This window comes from Hevea brasiliensis, chromosome 4 (assembly GCF_030052815.1).
Source record: "Hevea brasiliensis isolate MT/VB/25A 57/8 chromosome 4, ASM3005281v1, whole genome shotgun sequence".
NCBI lineage: Eukaryota > Viridiplantae > Streptophyta > Magnoliopsida > Malpighiales > Euphorbiaceae > Hevea > Hevea brasiliensis.
The window spans coordinates 109522039-109543294 of NC_079496.1; the positions used below are offsets into that span (position 1 = coordinate 109522039).

The 21256-nt window shown below is 33.5% G+C and overlaps 1 protein-coding gene, 1 long non-coding RNA gene and 1 pseudogene across 2 annotated transcripts; 1 reads left to right on the forward strand and 2 right to left on the reverse strand.

The window, feature by feature from the left end:
• Positions 1-3700: 3700 nt before the first annotated feature.
• On the reverse strand, positions 3701-6427 carry LOC110671626 (uncharacterized; annotated as a pseudogene).
• Positions 6428-6773: 346 nt separating this feature from the next.
• LOC131179312 (uncharacterized) lies at positions 6774-7181 on the reverse strand. Its single transcript, XR_009148318.1, has 2 exons — positions 6868-7181; positions 6774-6835 (listed from the first exon to the last, which is right to left on the reverse strand). It is a non-coding gene; the product is annotated as an uncharacterized LOC131179312 (long non-coding RNA).
• A 14-nt stretch (positions 7182-7195) lies between these two features.
• LOC110671625 (uncharacterized) lies at positions 7196-10010 on the forward strand. The gene is made up of 2 exons (XM_021834134.2): positions 7196-7491; positions 9216-10010. The coding sequence occupies exons 1-2, from the start codon at positions 7431-7433 to the stop codon at positions 9827-9829; spliced, it is 675 nt and encodes a 224-aa protein (XP_021689826.2). The 5' UTR covers positions 7196-7430; the 3' UTR covers positions 9830-10010.
• The last annotated feature ends 11246 nt before the right edge of the window (positions 10011-21256 follow it).

The following is a 21256-nucleotide window of genomic DNA, read 5'->3' on the forward strand; positions in this document are numbered from 1 at the left end:
ATCCTGGGATTAGGGATGAGGTAATGGGAACTGGGTAGGGGAAGTGAAACAATATCGTTTTTGTTAAGACACTTTCTTTGGCTTCTTATTCAAAATTGATAAATCAAATTGAATTAAGTTAGTTCAGCTTGATTTGATTCAATTACTTTTATTATTTCAATTTGGTTGGGTTTTCATTTTTAAGAATTTGGATAATTGAGGGCCCGTTCGGTAGCACATTAGTTCTATGTTTTTTTTTTTTTGAAGATAAAAAAAACTTGCAACGCGTTTGAAAAAAAAAAAATAGCATTTTTATTTTCGTGGAATATAGCTCAATTTGTTCTGTAATTATTGGGTTCAATTTAGTTCATTTTTTACTGTTAAATTTAATTCACAAGTTTTGATTTATGCTTAAATTAGTCTAATTGATTAATATGTGTATTTTTTAATATTAAAATATTATTTTTATATTATATAATTATTTAAATAAAAAAATAAAAATATTATTTTTATTATTTAATATTATTAATTAAACTGAAAATATAAAAAAATCTTTATATTTTCATATAATTAATTAAAATTTTAATTAATTTTAATTATTTAAATGAAAAAAAATATGATTTTTCGTATTTCATGTTTTTAATTTAAAATTAAAAAATTATAATTAAATAAAATTAAAAATATAAAAATATTATTTTTTTATATTATTAATTAATATTAAAAAAGTAAAATATAAAAATAACTCATTATAGGTAATTAATTAAGATTAAAAATAATTAACTAAGCAATTAATATTAAAAAATAATTAATTTTAAAAATATTAAAAAAAAAGTAACTCACGCACTAAAGTGGTGAGTGAGTTATACATTCCTCAAAATTGAATTAAATTGACTATAACTTGAAATTTCAGGATTAAATTGAATTAAAAGTTAAAATTTGGTTAAATTAAATCTCTCCAATAGTATACGAAGGAAATTAGACTTTATTTCTTTATTTTTTGAAGTTTTTCACACAACGTTTTTAGAATACGCAAAGATGCTTTAAAAATCACATACTAAATTAAACCTCTCCAATAAGTATATGAAGGAAATTGGATTTTATTCCTTTATTTTTTGAAGTTTTTCACACAAAATTTTTAGGATACGCAAACTATTTTAAAAATCACAAAACAAGGTTTTCATATTTTTTGTTCATTGTTTTCACTCTTCAGCCTCCCTTTGTCTTTTCTTTCTCCAAGTAATTCATCCACTCCCACATGCTTTCTTTCTTCACACATCCATTTTTTATCCTTTATTCTCAAAGTTTGATGAAGGCCTTACCCTTTCTTTGATTTTCATCAAATATCCAAGTCTTGATTACAGTCATCAATTTGAATAGATTTTGATTGAAAAAAAAAATTGTAAATTTTGTTCTTCAATTTCAGAACGTCGACAAATTTAGTAAGAAATTCTTCACAATTTTTATGGGAGATTTTTTTTTTTTTTAAATCAGTTTTTCACTATGAGCAAAGTAGAAGGTAAAAGAAGATATAACCACAAAAGGTTTTATAAAAAGCCCACAACAAAAAATAAAAATCAATTTTTCGTTTTAAAAAAAATTAAAATCCAATAAACTAAATTGGTGCCAAACGCAACCTTAGTTTTTACGTTATTTTGAATGGACCGACTGAATGCACACCTTTATCAACGGATCCCTATCAGCAATTCTTAAGAGGATAACCATTAGGTGTCGTTAAGCACTTGTGTGGTCGTCTTTTCTTCACCGGATGTTTTAGCACTTAAAATATTGTTGTCAACATTTTATCCTAAACCATTCCAATGTCTTTAATTTGATTTCTGCTTCATATTGCAATATTTTGAACCATGCTTAACTAGCAACGGAGACAGGGGCTTTACCCTCCTTGACACAAACAATTTTGAGGGGTCTACTAAATTTTTAGACCAATTCTCCCTTCCATTCATTTTCAGCCCATTCTATAATAACTCTTATTCATAAGGCCTAAACACACTTCCTTTATTTAGGCTTGTTATTTTTTGACCCACCAATGTTTACAAAGCCCATTGTTAGCCCATTGGGCATTTTTTTTAATTAAATATAGTAGGATTTCAAAAGAGCGTCTCACTCAATACAATATATTATAAACTGGCCTTAAATCCAGAAAAAACCTATAGCCATCTCAACCAATATACTTGCCATAAACCAACAAACGGAATCCAATGACTCAAGAGAGAATACCCTAGCAGAGGTGGGTTGGGATTCGATCCCACAAACCACATTGAAGAATCAAATGCTTCGTCGTTGTCAAAATCCAAGGCACACCCGAAAACTGCCGTTGTGCTTGACCTTCACCATCGATAGGGAAAACAGATACAACACACCACCATGGCACTAAGAATTAGAAAAAAGAAGGAAGAGAGAGAGCCCTTGTGATATCTCATTCTCTTTTAGCTAGAGGGAAAGGAAATGGTCCAGAACTGGTCACCAAGCACTTGAACTCTCGGATTCTCTCTTCCTCTGAATCACCTGATGAAGCTGGACCTCCTTGCGAAGTTGCGATTCAACACCTTATACCCAGTCAAAAGGAAATCGTGACTCATCCTTGGCCATGCAAATCGAAGATCAAGTCGATTGTGATGGTTTCCCTATAGCACCTGCAAAATAGAACACAGAACACAAAATAGAAAACACAGCTAAAATAGAGTAGCCCTTAAGATTCCCTCAATATGCAGCACTAACAACTCCACTAAATTAAACTAAAAGTACCCAAGAAGGAAAAAAAAGCCCACAAGGTCATTTGATTCAAATCGAATCAAATTAAATTAAATTACATATTTTAAAAATTAAATTAAACTGAAATAAATAAAAAATTGAATCGAATTACTCTATTTCTATTCAATTTGATTCAAATCGATCGGTTTTGATTTTTAATTATTTTTTAATTTAAATTTGATTTGCAAGTTATTTGGTATGATTTTAACCTTAGTTTAAACTTAATAATCATTAATTAATAAAATTAAACTATTTATATATGTAAAATTACATATAATTTATAAATTTTTAATAAAAATAAATCAATTTAAAAATTAAAAAACTATTCGATTCGGTTCGATTTAATCATTTTTTCTCTTCAAAATCAAACAAAATAACCAAAATTTTTATAACATAAAACTTAACCGAATCGAATTATCTTAAAAACAGAACAAAATTATTGAATTAAAATATTTCAATTCAATTTATTTGATTTGAACCAAATAATACCTACCCCTACCCACAAGTCAGGCTAAGACAAAGACCCATTAGGCAGTAGCTACTTTTCATGATAATGACCTTATTTTTTCATCTTATTTATAATTATAACACACTAAAAATCTTGAGTTTTTTTTTTTTTTTTAATTCTGATTTGTTCACTATTTTTTAAAATAAAAAGGAGAAATAGACAATTAAATATTTAACTAATCATTAGCTTAATTTTGATATATATATATATATATATATATATATATATATATATATATATATATATATATATATATATGAAAACTTTACGGAGATGATTACGTTGCTATCATCCATATAACATGATTATTATGAAATATGATTATTACGAAATTTGTATCCTATCATATCTTGCTGTGAATAATTTTCAATTTAAATGCTAGCATTTGAATAATACCACTAACTAGATAGGTAGTTAATGAGAAAAATATAAACATCAAATCCATGGAGTATTAACAGGCATGAATTTAATAATTCTGTCCCTACCACTGTTAACTAGTGATCCTATTCAGTACAGATCACATAAAAGCTCTCAAGCTCTGTTATTAAACTCTGGTGTTCATCAATTTCTTTCTAAAGAAAATGACCCAGACAAGAAGATACAGCTATAGTTTCTGGCCGTCAATCCATCATAAGTACAATAGATAATATCATAATATTGATTTCAGCTTTTTCAGTTCTAGGTCTAAAATTTCTTCTTCAGGGCTTTTATAGGCATCTGCAATAGCCTTCCCTGTATCCATAACGTCAGGAGGGGCAGTCTGGAGGCCGCTGTAAAATATAAGAACTTGTCATATAAGGAATTTACCTGATTCCATACATACTGAATTGTTACAGATTTGTTGCATGTGATGGGAAAAAAAAATTCTAAATACATCCTGAAGACAAGAATTAACCCCTTCGCCACATATCATGTGTTACTTAGGTGCTCAGATAATCCATAGCCCAAAAAAAAAGGGGAAAAAAAAAAAAGCATTACCTGTCGAGGGCATCAAGGGCAATACCTATTTTTGCCTTCACTGATATGACTGAAGCTTTCTGGATCATTTCTTGATACATGCAGAAGCAAGGAATCAAGTTCTTCCAAGGCTCTATAAAAATGAAAATGCTACAATTGTAATGGTTTAATCGATGCTCACTTGCAAACTTGAATTATTTATACAAGCTAGCCACATGATCGCCACACATGCCATTTTAATAATTTTTATTAAAAATTAAACACAGTTTTTAAGCATGTTGTCCCTGGATAGGTTTTCCAAACATGATAATGGTGCAAATCCTAGCCGCACTTATCCAGTTTATCCCAGGCAGTAAGCATCCACGGTCTGCAAATGGGAAGACCAAATTGGAAGAGACACTCAATCAGAAATCCACTGACACTCGATCAGAAATCCACCTTAGTAACAAATGATATACCTACAATGCTTTTTGGCTTTTAAAGTGACAGAGATTATGGCACAGACCTCAGACATCTATCAACATCATTGAAAGCAGTGTTGCCACTTCCAGCATCTGAAGCATATTTTGCTACCTGAAGCTTCATAGAAAAATTTTCAAAGCTCAGGAACTCACGTACACAGACTGCCATAGAGCAAATCCAAATGAGAACATGGAATGATGCTTTGGATATCTTATATAAAGCATAGGCTCACAGATGAGATTAATCATAACAGCAACAGTGCAAAACTTTGTGCTAAATGTAAGACTTGGACAAATTTTATCTGCTTGAGCTAACTTTTGGGATGGAGTTAGACTCGGTCTATTTTCCCACCAAATGTTTTAACCATGATATGAAACCAGTAACTTTATTGAAACAAAAATTGAACTTCAGCTATTTTTCAGCAACATACTGAAATTTATCACGCTAAAATTAAGTAGCATGGTGAATAAATAAGTGAAATTAACAGCACCCCATTGCTCTTCCCTAGAATTGTTGTAGAATCCTTTCTACAAGTTAAGAGAACATGCTCAAGATTATAGCTCCTCTCTCTATAACCATGTCTTGTTTCCAGTCCTTATAGACAAGATTTTTTATTTTTTATTCAATAAACTGTGGGATTTTCCAAGATTTTATATATATATATATATATATATATATATATATATATATCACTAGCAATGAGAAGCAGATCAAATGCTAAGTTAGAAAATCACAAAAAATATTAGAACTCAAGAAATTGCAACTTACTACTCAAATATTTATACGACGAGTCGCTGCAGGACCAGAGCGTAATAGAAAGCAACAATTAGCAAATTGGAGTTGATCAAGCTCCAAAGTTTTCTCTATACAAGCCAAACCACAAAAACAAAAGCATCATGCCAAACTTTCAACATCTTACAAAAGATCTAATTGAGCTACAAGTCTTGCAAACTGTAAGTATAAAGAAAAATTCTTTAAGCGTGTATGGAAAAACTGAAGTTTAAGGACTGAACAAACAACAACAACAATTAAAGCTTAATTCCAAACTAATTAAGACTGATTGTATGAATCCTTTTTTATCATTCAACTCTGTGTAAGAACTGAAAGAGTAATATATCCTGACCACGTAACACTAAAATATTTTGTGCCACATCTTCCATACGATACAGAACTTGTATATTTGATCATGTTTCGTACTTGTATGACTTATGAAGAAAATATTTTAGCAAAAAGAGGGAATTACCCAAGTCCTTAATCTGAAGGTGGGTCAATATGACAGCAGGATCATAAGCCACAAATGGGTCAAGCTTTTTCCTGTTAAATAATAAATTCATATTCAAAAGGATTAGTCATGATACATACAGTCCAGACATTCATACATATAGGAATGAAACATAAATAAGTTCAATGTCCACAGTGGTCAAGGCACTTGGGAGTGCCTGAAATTGGACCTTCATGTCATTGGAGGATAATTAATGGCAACAACAAAGACTAAACTTTAATTCTGTTTTGTCTTTCACTCCTATATGAACCTAATTTCGCATCAATATTAACAAATTATAAATTTTTTAAAACCATTTTCCTCCACATCACACTTTTTAAGAACAATCTTTCCAAACAAATAGATAAAAACCGTACAATATGAAACCATCCCAAACCATAATCCAAACATAGTGTAACTCATTACACTTCCCTACAGAGATATTCCATTGATGAGAGATGTTGGACATGACCAAACATCTTAAACGCCATTTCTCTGGAGGATAATCAATGGCAGTAGAAAATATTGCAAGTCTAATAAAAGAAAATATAACTCAATGGGGAATGTTTCTACTCCTTTAGTTTGTACTGGGAATAGAATTCAAATTTTCTATATCTTGAAGAGCCATTTCCACCGTTCGATCACAGCAAAAAATGAAATTGCAATTAGAATCCGGAAATGGGAACTTTTGAATTTGAGGGAATTCTAAATCCCAGAGGAACTAAACTTAAAATCAAAACATCCATAGCCGTTAATTTTTCACAAACTTATCCAAAACCACACTTTGCTTAAATATGGATTCTAAATAAATCAATTGCCGGAACGGAGTGGCTCGTACGGTTAGGGACAAGAAAGAGATGCGATAAGAGGAGAGAGATGGAGACCAATCGCCTGCTGATCTCCGGCCACTTGGCGGGGGGACAATGCGCACCTCACTCCACCGAAATTCTTCCTGTGTTTTGCTGAGATAAGACTAAGAGAAGGGAAAAGCGAAGGATTTCAAGGACTGATGCTAACGTGCGCCGTGGTGTAGGATATTGACATCATAACATGCCCGTAGTCACTAGAGCGTAGGTTCCGACAGAAGAGTCGTCAGTGGAAGGAGAAAAAGAAAGAAATAAAGCAAGTTCCCTATCCCTTCCTTTCCAGCGTCCAGGTCACTACAGGTCACCCCTGAAATGACGGATTTACCCTCGATTTTACTGCCATTTTCCTCTTAACGGAACAGTTGACCAAAAAAGAAAAAGAATGAAAACACAAAGCATATGGAGGATAGAATTGTAAATAGGTGAAGTCAGGTAGGAACCGAAAGCCCAGTTGGTGACGAGTCGAGATGTCTTAAAATCACAAGCCAAAAGCTGTACTGGTAATATCGAAGTAGACATTCTACTGGCTCTTCCATCCTTCGTTTCATTTCCGATCCCATCTCACTCTCCTTAAAATCTTTCTCCTTCTCTCTGCTCTTTGTTTCAGCTGTAATATAGCTTACCGCCAATGGCTACATTGTTTCTCAAACTCTCTCTTCTGTTCGTCTCTGTCTCTGCCAGCATTCATAGTAAGCCTCCATTTGCCCCCCCTTTTTTTTACTTTACCATCTGTTGATTATGCTGAAATAGAGAGTCTTTTATGGAAAGGGGAGGGGGGGAAAATGTGTGTTTTTATAGATTTGGATTTGGAATGTATTAGTAGCGTTAAGTGCTTGATCTGCTTTAGAATCTTTGAAAATCTTTCAGTTTGTTTGTCTATGTGGGATTCTTTACTCTTTCTGGAATGTGGGTTCTAGTTTTGTGCATCTTCATTAATTTGAGTCTTGGCATTGTTTCAGATTTTGTTCAAACAAGGTAGTTGTGTGATTTTAATTTTCATAAATCCTAATATTAGATCTCTGCTTTAAACCCAACTCTTCTCTATTGGGAGCACTTGTGGTATTTTTTTCTGTTTTTGAATTCTTTTTTTTTTCTTTTTGGGTTGCTAATAGATTGGAGGAAAATGGGGGAAAAAAATCTTTCGATCTTGGAATATTCAATTTTTTTGCTCTAAAAAAAAGTCAACTTTAGCCAAACTGGTGAATCAATTTTCGATTTGTTAACTTAAGATTTCATTGACGGATGCTAATAACAAATGTGGAATGATCTTTTAGGAACCTATGCTGTTTTGGTCAGGACAAAGATGTTGTTTTGGCTAGGGAATGACTTTACTGATTTAGGAGTACAGAAGATATGTAATCTAATATTGTACCCTTGATTATGGGATGTGTGTGAAAATAGAACAGTATCCATTAGAAGGATCTTAACAGCTATGTTATTGTTACTGAAGTATTTTGTTCTTTCATTGAGCAAGAAAGAAAACTTCCCAGGTGGGGAAAATTATGAGAATAAAACTGACTAGATTCTTACAAGTGTAATGAGGATAGCAAATGCCTCCACTATTCAGCCTTGAGATTTTCGTTTGCAAACCTGAATCTCTGTTAGTAATGACTATCTTCTTTACTAGGAAAGATTTCACATCTTCAAAATTTATTATCCTCTTTTCCCTCCCTAGGGTGTGTGTCTGTGTGCATGTGCTTGCGTGCCCAACTGTCCATGTGCCCTGTACATTATATGCCAGCATGTCTGCACTAGAGATGCATTATGAGACATATTGGCTCTAACTGTCACTGATTAATATTGATATTCCTGCAGAAGGAAATATTTTTCCCCGCCAAAGTAAATGCCTATACCACAATTGCTAGAGTCAAGAAAAATCAATGTATCCATGAGAAAAGCCCATAATTGAGCTCAGAACAATACTTGTTTCTGAGTGCATCATGAATGGCCTTTTGAAAGACTTCAGCCTTTACCAATTAAGAGTTTTGTTTATGTGATTACGTGTGTATAAGAACTTTAAATAATATGGCATCATATTCATTTCCCTGTTTGGGTTTGGAATGTAGAATACCCAAAAGTGGGGATGAGGTCAGTTTGATAGAATTATTACTTTGACTTTGTGTTGTCTGCTTGGGAATAGAGAAGAAATAAGCTGATGTTATGAATTTGGTAGTTTGACAAGCTGAGGTGGTGCAAAGGCTTTATCTTTTTTCTCTGATTCTGTCATGCTTTGCTATTTGTGTTCCATTTAAGGAATTTACTTCCTGAGTTGGAATAAAAGTGAATGTAGATCATTCAGTCGTGTGTGAAATGTTGCTATTGTGAGATTTGCCCTGGTGGGTACTTTTGTTACTTTCCAGTAATTCATTATTCTTCTTCTCTAATGAAATTTTCCTTTTATTATGTATGCTAGATGTAGTAAGAGTAACGGATAACCCAGCTGATCAACTGGTAGCTGTGCTTAACAGCAATAGGACTGCACACAAGGGATCATCACTCTATGACAATCCAGGCCTAGCCTGCATTGCATTGCAGTACATAAAAGCATACCAAGGGGATTGTGGTGCTGTAGGAGGAGCTGATGCAAAGAAACCTGCTGAATCTGAATTTGCTGAAACTTTTGCTCCTGCTTGTGGCGTCACGGTCTCAACTCTCACTCCAATCACAGGTCGTTTACTTGGCTGCCAATCCAAATACGTCGATCCAGCTGAAGTATTTTCAGAAGTTCTGATGAAAAACAGCAAGAGCTTGGACATTCTATATAATAAGAATCACACAGAAGTGGGAGCTGCAGTTTCAGGCACCGATGGTGGGTCTCCCTATTTTTGGTGTGTGTTGTTCAGCAATGGTAAGCCTAACAGTAGCTTTGCTTTAGAGGGAGGTGTGGCTAAGGTAACAAGGCCTGGATGCTTTAGTGGTGCTAATGATGAATGTAGCGGTGCTAGCAATTGGCCAACCCGGCCTCTTGGTCTTTGGCCCTATGCTACCTCTGCTTCGTTTATTCTTATGTATGCCTTTGGTCTATAGATCATCTCTCTTGTGAATTTAAACCATGTTCCACTTGATTTTCAAGACCTTTGTTCTTTGTATTAGTTGGCTTGGCCCTCGGTAATTGTTTGTTGTAATTCATTTTCTGTTTATTGTTTCATGTCATGGTGAGCTTAAGAGCAGAACAATACAATACTATGCCATTCATTTTCTTTAGTTATCTGATCTCTTCATTTGTAATATTCCAAGTCACTTGAATCTGCTCACAGAAGCATTTCCCTCTCCTCCCCCTCTACCCTCCTAGCCGCCCACCCACACACCGCACACACCCCCCCCCCCCCCCCCCAACAACCCCCTCTCTTTTTTTTTAGCCTTATCAATGGAAATTTGTTGCAGAATTAATCTCAAATAGAGTTGAATAACGAACAAGATCATATAATCAACTGCAATTAGTTTAATATTAAGACTTATTCATTTTTATTGTTGTTATTCAATGGCAATTTGCTTTTAAGGCTGCAACTGTGGAACAACTCAGAGAAAGAAGTCCTGGAGATTTTATTAAAAAAAAAAATTATTTATTGTACTATAAAATTTTAATATATCAAACTTTTTTATTTTGGTTGAAGAAATAGAGAAGTGATGAAAAAGAAAAGAAGAGAAAGGAAGAAAGGGTAAAAACGTAATTTTCATTTCGTAACCGGTTATCCTATTATAATAGCGCAGAGTCGTTTCCATTATTCATGCTCTTTGCCTCTTGTGAGAATCTTCGACAATGCAAGTTGCATTGATGATGAATGAGAGATTTGCTCACCATTTTGGATAATTTTTATAGTTAGTCCCTAAATTTTACTCCGTGTTTCACTTTCATCCCTTAACTTTAATTTATACCTAAAAAATTCTTGAACTTTAGTTTTATTTTACAAAAAAATTCCTCTAGGAGGTTAAAAAAAGAATAAAATTACTTTTTTACTTCATTTCCACTTACACAAAAAAATATACCGTTTTAATTAACGTCTGAACTTATCACAAAAATACTAATGTAATTATAATGATATGTTTTCTTAGAAAGAGAAAAATTTATCTTACATCAAAAAGTATTAAAATTATATTTGTAAATATCACACGATTACTAAAATTATATTTGTAAATGTCACACAGTAATTTAAAAGAATTTTTTAATTTGAAAACTTGCTATTGCAAGTTATAAAGAATTTTTATAAAATAAAATTAAAGTTTATAAATTTATAATAATAAATTAAAATTAATGGATAGAAATGAATTATAAGATAAAATTAAGGAATAAATTATAAAAATTAGCTCACCATTTTCTTACCTCAAGGAACATGCAAAAGTGATTAGGTAGTAGTCATGCACAATTTTTAAGTTAGTTTCTTTGGAATAAATATATCATTTAAAATAAAATTTTAATTAAAATATCATATAATTGTATTTAATTTTTATTTTTAAAATAATTTTTTAAAATTAAAAAAAAATATATATATATATATATAATTTTTAATTTTAAACATAAAAATTAATAAAAAAATTTCAATTAAATTAAATTTTTATAAAATTCTATATTCCAAAACAGAGTATAACTTGGCCATGATTCCACCATTTTCTGCCAAACTTACAACAATGAGACATCATTGTTTGGTGAAATTACAAATTGGTTAATCTGTATTTCTTCACTAAAATTAAAAAAAAAATACAAGAGAAGAAATATATATGTCAAAAAACATATACCTAATTATTATTTCATCAACAATTACCACCAATTGATAGCAAAATTATAATTTTAATATTTTTCTAAAAATTTTCTCGTTATAATTTTAATGTTTTTCTAAAACTTTTCTCATATTTAAGAATAAGTAGAAAAATAGGAAGTTTTTTAAGTCAAACATTTTTATAATATTATATATTATTTTATGATTACATGAAATCAAATAGAATTTTTTATGCATGAGTTGATGGATCCTTCTATGGAGTTTTAGTACTCTCTGTGGATGGGGTTGTGTTTGATTCTCCTTGTGGATGTTGCATGTTGGTTAAACAGTATCAAGTTCAGTGTGTGATGCTTCTCTTATACTGTTCGAGTCTCCCCCGTTAGGGATGACAATAGATCAAATTTTTGTGGGTATCTGATCTGACCAAACTTTAATAGGACTAGTTTGGATATTATATAATTGGGTTCGGATTTAAAAAATAATATCCGGTGTGATTTTGGGTCGGGTTCAAATTTTATATATTGAGTATCCGTTATCCAAACCCTTTTACATAAATATTTAATTAAATATAAAATATATATTTTTATAATAATATTTATAAATATTTATATATTTTATGTTATATAAAATAGAATTTAAATATTTTATAAAATTATTAAAATTTTAAAATATAAATTGTTAATTAAAATAATTTTTTATACAAAATATTAATTAAAATACATAAAATTAAACAGGTTCGAGTTTTTTTTTCGAATAATAATAATCTAGTTTGGAATGGATTCGGATAGTTGAGAGTAAATTTTAAACGGACTTAGAACGGGTTTAAATTTTAATAATATTAATCAAGTTCGAATTCGAATACAGTGATTCGTCGCCATCCCTACCTATCTCTTATTAGCTGGGGTTACGATGGTACTGATGGTTAATTGAGTATCGTCTTGCCATGTTGTTCCCCGGTTTCATCCAGCATTGGTGCTTGCCTTAATAGCTGGTTGCTGTGTGACTCTCCTGTTTCACTGGGTTGTTACTTTGATTTGGGGAGATTAGTTTCTGATCAGGGAGCTTTACTTCAAGTTTAGTGTTGTTGGATCTCTCAGCTATGGCCTTTTCTCTTGCAAGATGTAGCTTTTCTTTGAAGTGTTCTTCGCTGGTAGCTGAAGTCTCATCTGTCAACTGTTGCTGGAAAGTAGGGGTGAGCACTCTGAACCAAATTGAATTGAAATTTCAACTAATTGAATTATTAATCGATTCTAAAAATATTATCCGATTCGAATTAAAATTGAGAAAAAATTAAAATTAACCAAAATAAAAAATATTCAGTCGGTTATCAGTTATAACAGGCTAATTGAAAAAAATATATATGTATATTATTAATTATTTAATAAAATATTAATAAAAATATATTTATATTTTTTTATTTATAAAAAATAATAAATATAATTTAATATTAATAAAGTAATAATTATAAGTTAAATATTATTATAAAATCATAAAAATAATAATCATAAATAATATAATATTAATAAAATTATAATTAATATATTAATTAATTGAAATTCGGTTATTTTGATTAGTTCGATTAATAAATCAAAAGTAACCGAACTGATAATCGAAAATTAAAAATTTTTATTATTAGTAATCAAAGATCAAACTAAATTAAATTTATTCTCTCATCGAAATAATTAAATTTTATCGATTCGATTCAATTATTTAGTTATAATCAAATAATGCACACCTCTACAGGAGAATTCCGCGTCTTTACACAATTGGTCCTAAGATTTCATGTATTTTAGGCTTTGGGCCTTATATTTTATAGGCTTCGGACCTTGTACTCTCTTCCATCCAATAAATATCCTCCATTTTTTATTAAAAAAAAATGTCATACCTTACCCTTTTGTAAGGCATAACATGATCCCATAGATTACCTAATGAACTACCGAACTTCACCTACCGATAGCTCATTAAGCACCTACAAGGGATTTTAAAACTATTTTTTTATATTTTGGAAGTGGTGAGCATTTTGACAGAAATTAAAATCACTTATTCAAAAATTAAATACTAGTAAAAAATTTTGTCCATTTTAATTTTACCGCAAATTTTATAAAAATTTTGACAGAGTTCTGTTTGTATTTGGAGAAAACCGTTCTTCAAAATCCTGTAAAAAGCACTTCCAATAAATTTTTCCTAACTCCCAACCTCCAAATATTCTCAAGTCAATACATCTCAAAATTCTCAAAATAAATTATTTCATATCATTCCATCAATATTGTATGCACAGATTAACTTTACAGATATAAAATCCAAAAATAATATTATTACAATTTATTATACAACTGCTCACTTTACATTGATACTTATGACATTACAGTATTTACATCAAAATAACTACAAGGGTATAAAACAATACCCGTACAAAAATGATCAAGAGTTATTGTCAATCCCACAGCTCACTCTGCTGCTTTCTCTTTGCTCTTATCTGCGACAGCAAAATAAGCTATCGCTGAGTATAAAAATACTCAGTGGTGCAAAATAAAAATTTAAAATACAATACATAAATCATTCATTATCAAAACACAGTTTAAATATTTCTCAATCACATTTCACAAATTATCAAAACTCATAATAACACAATTTAGTCAAATAATTTAAGAAACACAGTGTTGACAATTCATACACAACTTAAGCCATGACACAAAATTTTCGATCAATGCTGCGTTGTACACCACGACAAAGCAATCTACAACCTCACTAATCGAAATCAATGAGGGAGGTGGCTAGCTAGCTAATGAGTACTCATCCGATCTACAACCTCAACTGGTAAACCAGAGAAGGAGGACAATAATCTATCTCACCCCATAAATGGAGGAGGAATAATAAGGCACTGTCATGCTAAGTGTAAATCAAAAATCAATTTCAAAGATTTTATTCAAATGATTCGTGAGAAATTCAATAAATTACTAAAGTCATAATTTCATTCACAAGATGGTAACACAATTCATAATTAACTTCAAATTTTCATAAATCATACTAAATCAATTTTTCAATGACAAAAGGTTCAAATAACGTTTATTGTGCACAAACCTGACGTGAGTAGCCTCTAGGCCTTGACTCAGTCTCTCCGAGCTTTCAAGTCTTTTTCAGCTGAAACACACAGTTTCACAGTGTTTCAGTACCATAACTTAGCATAAATCCAAAAATAAATTTAACTTCACTTTTACCTAACTCTAACGTGTTAAACTCGACGTTCTTGAAATTTTGTATTTCGGGTTACTATTCACTATACTATTCAAGTCAAATTGTTGACTTTCTAAGGCTTAATAGGTATGGGAACTCCAACTTCACCTACATATCACATTTTGGTCACCAAACTTGTTGGTTTTGGTCATTTTCTCAACACTTAAGTCTTTTAGGCAAAATTGTCAATTTTCAGTTTTTGATGTCTCGATTGCACTGTTCCATTGGTCATTTTACTGTTGGAATTTGACAAAACTTTCTTCATAGAAAATGTTCCCTATTGTCTTAAGTTTATTCTCATTTTTTAATCACTCCAATTGGAGTTTTGTAGCTCAAGTTATAGCCAAAATACAGTTACTGTTCATGCTACAGAATTTGGTTCTGCAGATTTGTTGATCCAACTTCGTTCAGCAATTTGATCAAGTTCAGTCTATAATTTGGTCTAATTTTCTTCATATGAAATTTTCTACTATGTCTTAGGTTTCCATCGGTTTAAGAATCACCTAAATCGGAGTTTTCTAGAGAGAGTTATAGCCATTGAAACTTTACTGTTCATATGGTAAATCTGCAGTTTTGCAGGTTCAGTGATCCAATTTTGCTCAGTGATTTGATTGGGTTAATGGCATAATTTGGGTTTGTGTTCTTCACGAAAGTTTTATATCTATATATCATCTAACCACTGGTAAAATTTCAGGTTATTGTGACCTGCCTAGCTCAAGTTATGACCAAATGAACAAACACTGTTCATTTGGTCAGTTTGTGCAGGGCAGCCTGCAATTTTTTAACTTTAGTCAAATTGTTCACTAGGTTTTAGTCACTTTTTGGGCATGCTTCCTAAATGAAAATTGTGTCATTTAGTGCCTATTTTCATCCCCAATTAGTCCCATATCCATTGGACTTGTAAAATTCCATTTTTGGTCCCTCAAAGTTGACTTTTGGTCATGGTGCATACCCAATCCGAATTTGGCTTTGATTCAAACACTTCTAACATACTTAATTAGGTCACAAATGACCATTTCTCTCTTCACATTAGGTCAAAGACACCATTTACAAGTTTTTCACATTTTTAGTCTCTAAACCCTAATGTCCAAAACCCTAAGTTACATATTTGCTCCATTCATGAATTTAAAGTGTAGCACTAACACCTACCCACTTAGATTGACTTGCATGCATGATTTATTGAAGTGAAACATATCATTTTCCCCCAACCCTCATGGCTGCCAAATTGTTTGTCCTTTCATAACTTATCATTTTCTTTAAATTTTCATGCAATTTACACTCATCTCAACTTAATTTCAAAGCTTAAAGAAGAAAAGAAAGGGAAACAAGTACTAACCTCACTTGTCAAATTTTCTTGAATTGCCAAGCTTGATTTTCCTTCACCTTTCTTCCCTCCAATTCTTCTTTAATCTTCTTTTCTAGGGTAGCTTAGAAGCTTTTTAGGGTTTAGGGTTGAAATTTGTGGGGAAGAACTAAGTTTTTCAAGCTTTAAAAGCTTGTTAATGGAGGAACCTTGGGAGAGAAAAGTGAGAGAGAGATAAAAACGTTTTTTGAAGAAGAAGAAATGATTTTATTTTTTTTTTTATGAATTTTTAAGTCTTATGGAAGACCAAAAATGTAAATAAATTAATTAATTAATTATATTCTTTATGGCATCATGCATGAGGTCATGCATGATGTCATCACCTTTTGACTTTTCTATTTTCCATTTTCTTTTTTTTTCTATTTATTTTTCTATTAGTTCTGTAATTTAATTCTTGATTCCGAAATTTTCTTTTTTCCGATTTTATTTGACAGTTAGGTCAGGAGTCAGCTCTCGGGGTCAAATAACCAATTTGCCCCTCGCCAGTTCATCCCGGTTTGTAATTAATTCCATATTTCTTCCGGCTCTCTGACCTAATTATTTGACTGGCTTAATAGTTCTTTTTCGTGATTTTCTCTTTTTCACTGTGTTCATAAGGGTCCTAAGGACCACGACGTCACATTTTACGGTTCGAAATTTGAGTTTAAAATGACTTCGCAGTCGTTCACGAGAAGGTCACCTATCGCTGTGACTCTCGGCTCGTTTAACTTCTTATGTTCTATTTTTCTTATTCATACTTAACTAATTGACAATTACTAATTATTTGTGTTTATGGCTTGTTTAGTTGTCTTAAGTGTGGCTCTAATCCTCTTAATTGTCCGGACCGACAACGATTACCGGAACAGTGAAATATACCAGGCTATACAAATAGGAGTGTTACAAAAAAAGTAAATATTTGCATACGCTATTAAATATGGAAATAATTTATACCTATTAAAGTAATGGATAAATTATTTTTTATTTATATATTATATTATAATTAATATTTAAATTCTTATTTTTTTAAAAATAAAATAAATATATTCACAAATTTTTTATTTTGTCATACACTATCACCCATTTATCCCGGCTTATCTTGATATCAGAGCCAGATTATGTTAGTATGCTACATATTCCGACGGTGAGTAAGAAGAATCCCCACTCATAAGAAAAGTCTTATTACCCATTATCATACTTCTCTGTTTTCTGCCATCTTTTTCTTGACTGGTATATCGGCTGGAAACTAGTAACTGCTTAAGTCCTTCACTTTTTGGAGGTAGAGCAACCTCTAGATACAATGCCACGTACCAAGCATGGCTTGCCAAACACCAACCCTTGTTACTGAAACAGTTCTACAACACCCTTCACCCTCTGAAATTGTAAATCTTACCTCTTCTCTTTCTATCTCTTCTCCTCTAAGAAGAACCCTTTCTTCAAGGATCGATAATCTCATATAAATAGCTACTCTACCAGAGGACGCACAGGTAGGAGAATCTCTCCCTCCTCTTCTCAGCCCCTACAATATTTATAGACGGTCTGGCTCCCTGACCAGATCTATCAGATCCCTTATCTCTTCCAGAAGATCTTTATCTAAAGAATATGTCCAAGCCTCTCGGATGGATCAATGCTCTCTTCAGAGCATAGCAGCTGAACAATATGTGACTTTAGAGATCCCTCCTCCACTAATCCCCAAGTGGAGACAATAAGGCTATTCCCATCCGCACTTTGGAGCACTTCGACTCATCCTCAGTTTACATGGCAGGCGAGGATTGCCAGTTATCGCAAGAGTATCTCTCCTCGACACCAGATTCCTCCAGTATGAGCATGCGGTCATAGGCACTTGTCTTACCACCCTCCATGCTGGAAGCGTGATATTGACATTCTTCCCAAACTACAATCTCTCTCTACGAGATCCTCATCTCAGTACTGCACTAAAGGTACAAGTCTAGCTCACAGGAGCAGCTCAATGGCAACACTCCACCATCAGATCATTTACAGACTACAAGATCATGCCGTAGATCTTTCTCAACTGTTTGTCTCAAATGACGCCCTGCTCATTTTGGCTGATACTGAAACCACACCAATAATTGTACAGATACCTAGGCAACTGCCTAGAAGTGAGCTTGAGCAACTCATACCAAAAGATTGGCTAACCAATTATGAGAGGCTCCACTCTACCTCTCAGCCAATCTAGATAACAGAATCTTCTTTCAGAAGAAATGTTGACAGCACAGTGCATACTACCTTTCAACCACCTTGACATTCCACAGGATCTTTACCTGTGTTCCAAACCATGATGGTTCAGCCATTAGAGAAGGAACAAAAACATTTCTCCATCGGAGCAGTCACCCCAGATAACCACTACGTCTATCCTATGAAGCTAGATGGACATTGTCCCTGGGATCTCCCAAGATCTAGCATGTGTGAACCAGATTGCGATTGCTGTGATAACTACTGGAAAAATGAATACGACTATCTTTTGTCTGATAAGAATTGGAAGAAACTCACTAAGAAATCTAAAGCTTCTTGCAGACCTTCTCAAATTCAAAGAGAAGACTATCCTGATAACAGTCCATGGATAGGAATCCATGAGGAAACCAAGAAAAAGAAGCATCTTCCAATCTATGAACTTGACCTAGAAATCATCAGGAAGAAAGAAAGACGGCAACAGCCTTCACCTCCTTTACCATCACCAATGCAGCCTTGCATTCCTACTCCACCACCTGCTCTACCATTGGTGCAACCCTGTATGATGTTTTCTCCAACTTCATATGAAGCAGATTTTCCCCCGCTGGCCCAGCAGACAAACCAACACACTAAAATCTCTACAAGACCCTTGATTCATTCAACCAAGGTTGATATAGAAGGAAAGATTACCATACACATGTGACATTCATGCTATGCCGCTTCCCTTTCCATAGGTACTCTCTGGCTGTGCCCTTTTATGCCACCATGTGCTTGATAACGGGATCGTCGCATCCTAACATCATAATAAAGATATTTCTGATACACAGGATCCTCTTACGAGGCAAGTGTAGAGCATGCGCATCTATGATTATAAGAGTATAATACACATCCTAACTCAAAATATTATTTCAGATAGGAGAAAGCTTTTCCCAGTCTGGCTACAAGTGAAGAGAGTGTCTCCTTATATAGAGTGGGAGACTTAGAACTTTTACAGGTAACCGGCTAACAACTAACTACTGACACTCCAAAGTAAAAGATTCTTACAGAGTGAAAGCAAAACATAATTATTACACACTATGGCTGACGGTCTTTAATTATGGGGTTATTGACAGATTGAGCATGTCATAGTCAGAGTCTTCTTAGTCACTAACTCCAAAAAAGTCCTTTGGCCATTGGCTATAAATAGATGGGGGATCAGCACTTTCGGTGGCCTCCCAAGCCTCGGTGTCCATTGGATCCTGAGAATCTTGCCAGATTGGATGGGACCAGTCTATAGGTTCGTCAGTGAGGGAGCAGATGGGTCCAAGAGATGTGAGTTCACATGAGGTAAGTTTAGTAGTTGATATCCATTGATTTCGCAGAGGTTTTCTGTCAGCTGTCTTCTGAAGTCCCATTTTGTCCTTTTCTGTGATGGATCCTTCGTATGTTCTCCATTCATACTTAGCGTTTTGGGTCCAGAGAAGTCCATCAGGCCTTCTGGAAAAGGGTCTATGCATAATGAACATAGTCCTGATGTTGGGCTAAGCTCTTATGGGCCTTTCTTCGACTCCATAGGTTTCAATGAGCCGCTTGAGGCTGTATTGCCATGCAGTAATGGGCTTGAACCATTCTAGGAATCTAAACAGGAGAGTCTTGTTTGATCTGTCAAGAGTGTGTTGGTGCAGTGCTAGGAGTGGGAACTCTATCCCTGTAGAGTATAGGGTTACCATGCACCAAAGGAGCCATAGCTCTTCAAGGATGAGGTCTCTGTCTGGATGGATGGCAAAACATGTGAGGAATGGGTTATCTAGAATGAAGATGGAGGAGGAGGGGAGCAATCCCCTTAAAGTATTTCTGGCACTCAAGTAATGGAATAGGTGGTTTTTTTGCAAACTGGGCTATTTGAGGAATAGGTTGGTTGGGAGAACAACCAGGAGGGAAACTGTCTAGTGTAGGGATGAGGAAGTTGGGTATGTTTGGAGAGGATGATGAAGCCGTGAATATCAAAGGAAAAGTGAGGTGTGATTTTATGAGATGAAGTTCTTTTGGCCTAGACAGGAGGTCTGGGATGAGGTTATGTTTTGCCTTAATATGCTGGACTGTGAATTTATACTTTGCGAACCAGTCCTTTAGTCTTAAAAGTTGTGGCTCTGGGAGAGACTTGTTCTTGAAGTCTAGGACTTTTGAAAAGGATGAGCTGTCCATAACCACTGTAAAGTGATGGCCTATAAGGTGGAACTCGAATCTTTTAATTCCATTTTTGACGACCAATATTTCTTTGTACACAGAGTGGTAATATTTCTGTGGCTCTGGGAACTCTCCACTAGCATGTCCGCAGATATGCTTTTCTCCTTGGATTTCTTCGATGAGGACAGCACCGCAGTGGGTGTCACTGCATCAGTCTAGAGAGTGCGATGTCTCGCACTAGGAATCTTTAGAGGTGTCAGACTTAGAGCCACTGCTTTTAGAGCCTTGACTGATTCTATTTGTTCTTTCTGTCAGGGCGGTGGCCCTTTCCTGAGCATTCTTGATAATTGACTGGTATGGGTAGCGACATGAGGAATAAATTTCCTAATGTAATTGATGATGCCAAGAAATTGCTGTATCTGTTTGATAGATAAGTCCTTGTCAAGGAACTTTAATAGTTCTTCTGTAATGTGTGGTCCCGATTGGTATTTTCCATATTTGAATTTCATCCCGAGGAAATCAATGTTGGTTTGGGCCAGAGAACTCTTCTTTTCTGATAGCATGATGCCATAGGATTCTACTATGGACTAGAAAGTAGAGAGGAAAGTTTTGTGGGCCGTGACATCCTTAGAGAACAGGAGAATGTCATCAATATAGATGAGAGTACTGTGGAGTATGGGCTCAAATATTTTGATTATGGCCTTTTGAAAAACTAAAGGGGCTGTTTTTAAACCAAATGGAAGGACTGTCCATTGGTACTGGGCCGTAGGTATGCAGAAGGTAGTTTTAGGCCTGTCTGATGGTTTGATT

Bases quoted from the DNA above. Each gene is read 5' to 3' on its own strand.
- LOC110671625 (XM_021834134.2), top strand. From the start codon at position 7,431: ATGGCTACATTGTTTCTCAAACTCTCTCTTCTGTTCGTCTCTGTCTCT. The intron at 7,492-9,215 runs GTAAGCCTCCAT...TATGTATGCTAG, and splicing joins TGTCTCTGCCAGCATTCATA to ATGTAGTAAGAGTAACGGAT.